Below are 7,810 nucleotides of genomic sequence, written 5' to 3' on the forward strand. Positions count from 1 at the left end.
GTCCAGAGCAGGACAGAGGATACAGTCAGTGATATTGTAATAACTGTGTGTGGTGCCAGGCGGGTACCAGAGAGACTCACTGGGGCAAACACTTCATAAGGTATATATATAAATGTCCAACCACTGTGCTATACACCTGAAACTAATAAAATACTGGATATTTACTATAACTGAAAAAATATATAAAATAAAAATAAAGTAAAAATGGAAAGAAAAATAAAAGAAGCCAGCATCCCTCCTGGGCCTGATGAGAGACCAGATTCTGCGGGTGCTGGAGGAGCCAAGAGTAAGCTCATTTGATCTGTGGACTATGCTACCCCTTTCCTTTCAAGACATGAAAGTGGAGGCGAGGGCCTGGCCATCACATGCTAGAAATCAGGACTGAGTCTTTTGCACGGTCTCCTCATTGCCTAGGAAATTAATTACTGATAAATGAGTGAAGTTCACTTGCAGAAGAGAAAAAGAAAGCACGAGACCCCAATATCTTAGCCTCCGAAGACTGCATTATTGTAATGAAGGCATAGCGTAAGTCATATTTCCGAGGGGGAGCAATGAGACTTGGTCCTCCTGCGCTAGCTGGGACAGGGAAGAAAAGTTCGGCTGTCTGCAGAGCCTCTCAAGGTAGCTCCTCAGTGTCTTATGGCTGCAGGTCAGTGTTATTACCTCTCCCTCGACTCCAACAGGACTGAGAAATAAATGCTAATAAATGGAATTAGGAGCTTGGGCCTCTGAATCCAGTGAACAAGAGGACTGCTGGCGGGAACGGGGGACAAGATTCAACTGGCCCTGAGATAACCCAGCTGTGTGCAAGGATGGATTCTGTAATATAACGTAGAGTGAAAGAAGGAAGACATTACAAAGACATTTACATGAAGTTCAAAAACCGGGAAGATGAGTGTCTATTGTTCAGTGACATATCCAGGTCTTGAAGCTACATGACAACAAAGAACAAAAACCATCTCAGGGTGGTGTTTACCTTGAGTCTGGCGGGAGTTTGGCGAGTTATGATCTGGAAAGACACCCAGATTTCTGAGGTGAGGGCAATGTTCTTTTTCTTGACCTGTGTGGTGCTTACATGGGTACCTCCTTTATTACTAGTTGTTAAATTGTATATGTGTGTTGAAAGCACATTTCTGTGTATATGTTAGATTCTGCATTCTTTTAAAGTTAAAAATGATAAGACCAATGAAGAAACTGGAAGCAACCGGGTGTGGAGGAGGGTAGAGAACTAAGAGCACGGGCTCAAAAGTTAGAAAGCTTTAGGGTTTCCAACCAGAGTTTCAAATCCTAGACTTGCCATTTTTACGGGTAAAAGGAAGATAACACTTCCCCTTGGAGTTGTAGTGGTTAAGATTATATACGGCAACCCACTTCGACTGCCTCCTAGAAGGTAAGCAGTCAAAAAACAGGTGTCTATATTATCCTTTATAGTTATTAATTTAAGATCAGCAAGGTGGTAGAGAAGATGATACGATACTGTAAATTAAAAACTCTTTTGGAAATATTTGGCACTACTTACCAATTTGATACTAATATTCTGTGACCCTTTGTGTGAACACTTTGGAGACTCTTGCCTTAGGATATAATCCAAAAACCACATGGACAAACATATTTATTGCAGGGTTATTAATAATCATGGGAAATTAGAAATAACCTACACGTCCAACAACAGAGAAATAATCTGATTATTTGGGTGCCTGCTACATGTCAGGAATTTTGTGTAGCTATTCTATTATCTTCAGAGCAGCTCTGCGAAGTGAATATTATTTGTTTCCACTTTGTATTACTTTTCTTAAGGTCACACAGCTGATAATAGGCAGAACCTAAATTCAAACCCAGATTTATCTGGCCCCAAAGTTATTATAAGTACAGATGGTGAAGCAAGAAGACTTGAACTCAGAACTCAGTTGCACCGCTGTGCATTAGCTGTGTGACCCCAAGCAAGTCATTAACCTCTCTGTGTCAACTGTGCCTTCCTCAATGGATTAAATAAGTCACTAAATAAGTATTTAGAACAGTTTCTATAACAGGTATAGAAGCATTAGCTATTATTATGATTATTTTTTTCTCATTATACCAAACTGCATCAGAAGTCATTAATAGATTTTAATCAACCTGATAGTTTTGGTGCAATGTTAAGTGAAAATAAGAGTAAAAAATTGTATCTATGCTTATAATTACAATAATATAAAAGGCACTACATAAATAGACAAGAACTAGAACTTTTCTACCCCCCCTCCAAAAAAATTGTATTTGCTGGGATCTTGGTACTATGGTGAATTTATTTTCTTTTAACTTGCAATAACATTATTTTATAAGAATAGCAACAATAAGTCTTTGCCCTGGCTGGGTTGCTCAGTGGGTTGGAGCACTGTCTCATGCATCGAAAGGTGCAGGTTCGACCTTCCATCAGAGTGTGGAAGGGGGGCAACCGATTAATGTTTCTCTCTCACATCGATGTTTTTCTCTCTCTCTTTCTTCCTTCCTCTCTCTCTAAAATCAATAAACATTTCCTCAGGTGAGGATTTTTTTAAAAAAGAATAGCAACAAGCAACATAGGGTTTTTTAAAAAAAGAAAAATTCAGTTTGTCAGGGCATCGCTTTAATACACCAAGCGGGCCGGTTGGATTCCTGGTCGGGGGCACATACAAGATTCAAACAATGAATGCATCAATGAGTGGGACAACAGAGTGATCTCTCTCTCTCACTCTCTCTCTCTCTCCTCTCTTGCTCACTTTAAAACTCAATCAATGAACATTTTTTTAAAAAAAGAAGAAGAGATTTTCCATACCGTAGTTGCACACTGCATTTCTGCTATTAGAAACTGTACTAACTAGGGCCTCACCCTCAGGCTCGGCCCTTTGAGGGACTCAGTGTTACTGGCTGAAGCAAGGAACTAATTTCACAGGCTCTGAAATAACAGGTCCAGGTTAAATTTCACGTCTATGGCTGAATGGCTAAATGAGCTTAGACCAGGTAGTTAAACTCTCCGAGCCTCAGTTTCCTTGTCTGTAAGCCAGAGATTGTAACTACCTCATAGGATTTTTTTTTAATGCATAGTAAACAAGATAATGAATGTGATGTTTCCTTGACACCCCACCAAGACTATCACAGTTATAATTAAACCTTTAATAGCGTAACCAGTTGTTTAACGTCTGCCTCTCGAAGACATCCTCCAGCGCCTGGGGAGACAGGCTCCACCGCAGCACGGAGCCAGTGCCAGCTCCCAGCACAATGCTTTGCACGCAGTAAGCACTCGATAAAATATTTGAATGAATGCATGAAAACCTTGTAGGAGCGGTCAACAGCAGTTTCAACCACAGAAAGGGTTACTGAATTTAGTCTTGGCCCAGACGAGCGGACCTAAGTGGCACGGTGTGGCGTTGGCGGCCACAGCACAGCTTCGTGCTCTACACAGCGACAGCCGGCCAGGGGCACGTGGGGACTGAAGGCTCAGCCATAGACCGAGAAGCGCTAACAGTGGCCTGTGTCCCAGAATCAGTCCTTAGATCTCAGCAACATCACATCCTGGGGGAATACATTAAAGGCTTCAGGTGGGATTTGGGTCATGACCAGGTGGAACATCCCCTTCCCTCTCCCGCAACTCAATGGTAGTGTTTATCTTGCCCAAGCAAGCAAACTGTCCTCCTTCACCCCCCCCCTCACCCCCCCCCAAAGCTAGTCTCTCTTCTATCTCAGCTGAACCTTTAGGTGGGGCCGAGAGCAAGACTTTGTTTTTCCACTGGAGGCCATGAGTCAGTGAACAGTGAGGTTCCACTTAATCACCCAAAAATAAGGTCCTCAACCAGGAGCTAAAAAAGCAAGGAAGTGATTAATGTAAAAGTCAGGACAGTGATTATTCTCAGGGCAGGGCAGGGTGGGGTGCGGGCGAGGGACCCAATGGGGAAGGAATAGACAGGAGCCTCCTGAGGCCTGGCAATGCTCTAGCCCTCCGGCTGGGTGGTGGTGGCTTTGCATTCACACTCTCACGCCTTTGCTGCACTTCTCTAAATGTGCATTACAGTTCACAATTTTCCATAGCTTGAGAAGACAGACTATAAAAGGTTTGTAAGCAGGGAAAAAATGACTGGGTTTTAATTACTAAGAGATCACCTGGGTGTTGAACAGAGAATTATTGGAAGGGGGAGCAAGGCCACAGGCAGAGAAAACCGGAGGGGAACTGACTGTACAATTCGATGAGAGGTTTTAATGACTGAGCAAAGAAAAGGTGAAACAGTAGGGATACAGTCTATATCATCATCATCATTATTATTTTAGTCCTCATCCGAGGATATGTTTACTGATTTGAGAGAGAGAGAAACACCAATGTGAGAAACGTAGATCGGCTGCCTCCCAAACTGACCCGGACGGAACCCACAACCTATTTTTCTGCCCTGACAAGGGATCAGACAAACCCACAAGCAACCGACTGAGCCACCCGGCCAGGGCTAGTCTACATTATGTCTTTAAAACACAACCAAAATAAAACAGAGGCTGGCTCTGCCCCCTCGGCTCACATTTTACCTCTCTGCGTTGGGTGAATTTGGCTCAGGAACCACATTCCATGGGCAGGGAACTGTCTAAGCAGGACTCTCCCCCTCCCGCCATCCCCACGGACTCTCCCCAGAGGGACTCAGACTGCCTGGCCAGTGGCGTTAGAGCACACTTTCCATGGCACCACACTATCATCCAAGTAGAGCCGACACAGAGGTTTCTATTATAATAGGAAATAATTCAATCATAATATCTGATCACTAGAGACTTCACAGAGCATCGTGTTATCTATTACCAGAGTATTACTCCATGAGGGCAAAGGTTTTGGCTTTGCTCAGTACTGTATCTTCGCACTGAACTTGGAACAGATTGGGTGTTCAAAAAATGTTACTGAATGAATGACCACCTTTAATTATTCTTGGTACTTACTCATCACAGCAATCCTGTGAGAATAGGCAGGACATGAATTATTCTCCCCATTTGAGAAGTTAGAGAAGAGAGAGGAGGGAACATGTCAAATAGTTGATCATTCGGTTGGTGACAGAATCACAATTTCATTTCAGGATTGTACTTCAGTTCCTTCATGCTCCCTGTTTCTTCACAGCTGAAGAGCTAAGGTTTGGAGTTCTCCTAGCGCTGACACACCGGCTGGGAGCACTCCAAAATACGTCGGGGGTACTGTCAGGCACCCTAAGTTGCGGGGTGGGCTGGGCTGCAGGGTGCCCGAGGCCCCCCCTAGTCCATTGCATCGGTAATCACAGCCCCCCAGCAGACGTGGGGTTCCTCTCCATCACCTAATCTCCCTGGTTTAGGGGTTCTCACTGCATACCTCAATTTTCTCTACTCCCCATCCTAGCCCTTCCACTCCTCCAAGAAAAGGCCAAGGAAACCCTGTTGTTGCAAAAACACAGGTTTCAATCTTCTTTTTTATCTTAGAAAAAAATTTAAAAAAAATAAAGAACTGCGGCAGCAGGTTCTTGGTCGTCGAAGTGAAATCCCCTGGGGAGGCTACATAAAAAGGTTCCGTGAAAAGTTACCCTTGGTCTCTCTCCTCTTCATATTAATTAAAGTTAGTTACTGGAAGCATAAGTTATACCTCAGGCACCAGGGAATGCCAGATGTTCAATTAATATTAGTACTTATACACCTGGAACTAGGTATGTCTGCTGCAGAGTTCTAGTCAAACTCCAAGAGCTGGCAAAGAAAGTTTTAAAAACCAGTCCCTTGGAGAGAATATCTAAAATGCACACAGAGCTCAGAGAAGTCAAACTCTTAGGTGGCCTCCTTCCGCTCCTCCCCTGAGCGGTCCGATACTCGCTGTATCTCAAGAGCAATTTGGTCTCGGAAAGTGGGACCACCCAAGTCAGTAAAAGTCCCTGCAGCTCCCCCAAGGGGGCCACGCAGCGGACTCACCAGAAATTCACTGGCGAACTCCTCTCTGATCGTTTTCTTGTTCTGGACCTCATCCAGGAACTTCTGCAGAATCCGCCTCTGGTCCATGCTGCGGGGCGACAGAGACCCTCTGCCAGCAAGTCATGGGAGGGCATGGCCCGTGTGTCTCATGGCCGAGACGCCGGCGAGAAGCCACTGCTGCAGCCTGAGCCGAGCATGTTGAAGGCTGTGGTTTACTGACTTCATCACAAGCCTGAGAGGAAATTAGTATGTAACCAGCCTTTGTGGTCACACAACAAAGCCATCCTCTCCCTCCCGGGCCCTAGCGCCTTCCTCCTCAAGGAAGGAGTCTGGTTACAACTCAAGTTTTTAACAAACAAGACACTAACCAGAATATAACGTGTGGTCAGCTAGCTCTGAGGCTGTTCCACTCCAACCCCTCTATTTTTTATTTTTTATTTTTATTTTTTTGCTTCCTAGAGAAAAGGTAGAATGACAGGTCTCCTGCAGGGATTCTGCCTCTGCCCATTTCCCCCCCGTGAGCACAGAGGCCTTGTTGACACCTGTTTCCTCACGTCCCAGATGAACCCCGCCAAGGTCTGTTAGGCCCAGGAAGGGAGACAGACACTGTTTGGCTGTTTGGAGTCAAGAAGGTTTTTTTTAAGTTTTTTGTCGCGGTGATCAATGGCAAACTCCTGTTCATCAAGAGAAGGCATTTTTAGTCAGAACTCTGAAGTCTGCCGCGTAGACCTCAAACTCTCTTTCGGATGAAGCAAAGTCAGCTGCTCCTGACAAAGCCAGTGCCTGTCCCCGGGCTGGGGAAGTCCTGGCCTCATTCAGGGAAGTGTGGTGGATTTCGGGACTCCCACGAGCGCCCAGTACTTTCTGAGCTTCACTTGGGTTCTGGATATGTAGACTGAGAGCATTGGTCTATTGAGGATCCAGGAGCACAGAGGTCCTCGGCGCCCCCCTCAACCCCAGGGGGTAACCCAATCAGGAAGTTAGCATACTATCCCCTGCATGTAATGAAGGAAACTATGAAGGAACAGAAAAGAGCAAAGCAACCACCTTGCTGGCAACAGCTTAACTTTCAGGACAGAAAGCCTGAAGAACTACTTCTAGAGAAGACATTTCTGCTCTGCAGCTCAGGCCTTAAAAAAAGGCCATTGTTTCAGGAAGCCACCCTGTGTGTGGCATTTTGACCCCATCTGACAGGCAGGCTGTTCTGGAAAAAGCTTCCACATCTCAGCCTGCATAAATTGTCTCCTCAGTGCGTACAAACCTACCTAAGAGTGTCTCATTCAGCGTGAGAACAACCAAAAATCAGCCTATTGCCTCTTTGAGGACAGATTTCAACGGTTGTATTCACGAAATTAGTCTGAAATGGTCCTGAAGAAAATTTTTAAATGTGCTATGAGAACTTCCTCTAGTTATTGGCAATCCTCTCTGTTTTGCAACATTAACTCCCTTCAGGAAATCATGATTCTGAACAGTACAGGCTTCCTCCACTTTGCTGAGCCCCACGACACGAACGGAAAGGTCGCTGAGGTGGGCTGCTTAGCGGCAATGTGAAGCCAATAAAGAATTTCAATCCCAATCCACGTAATAAATTAAAATGAACCATAATTCTTCAACGATATTTGTTGCCAATAGGATAGTATTTCTCAAATTATCCCCTTTAGCATTAAAAGAGTGTTTCTTGCTGCTCTAAATAATGCAATGTTTAATTTGGCTATTTTAACACATAAAATATGGGGCAATTTTTTAAAGGTCAAAATTTCAAGTTTACAATAGCTAAAATCATGTAAAACTATGTACATGGGTTTTTTCTTAAAGATTTTATTTATTTTAGTTACAGGGGAAGGAAGGCAGAAAGAGAGACAGGAGAAGGAAGGGAGAAAGAGAGGGCGAGAAACATCAATGT

At 44.3% G+C, this 7,810-nt stretch overlaps 1 protein-coding gene across 1 annotated transcript in view; it reads right to left on the minus strand.

Annotated features, from left to right (window-relative positions):
* Positions 1-6,141, minus strand: part of PTPN22 (protein tyrosine phosphatase non-receptor type 22) — a 47,772-nt gene extending 41,631 nt beyond the window's left edge. Inside the window, exon 1 of the mRNA XM_045203477.3 lies at positions 5,908-6,141. Coding sequence (XP_045059412.2) covers positions 5,908-5,994 — 87 coding nt within the window. The 5' untranslated portion in view covers positions 5,995-6,141. The remainder of the gene's footprint in view (positions 1-5,907) is intronic.
* Positions 6,142-7,810: the final 1,669 nt, after the last annotated feature.

The sequence above is a fragment of the Desmodus rotundus genome, chromosome 12 (assembly GCF_022682495.2).
Source record: "Desmodus rotundus isolate HL8 chromosome 12, HLdesRot8A.1, whole genome shotgun sequence".
Classification (NCBI taxonomy): Eukaryota; Metazoa; Chordata; class Mammalia; order Chiroptera; family Phyllostomidae; genus Desmodus; species Desmodus rotundus.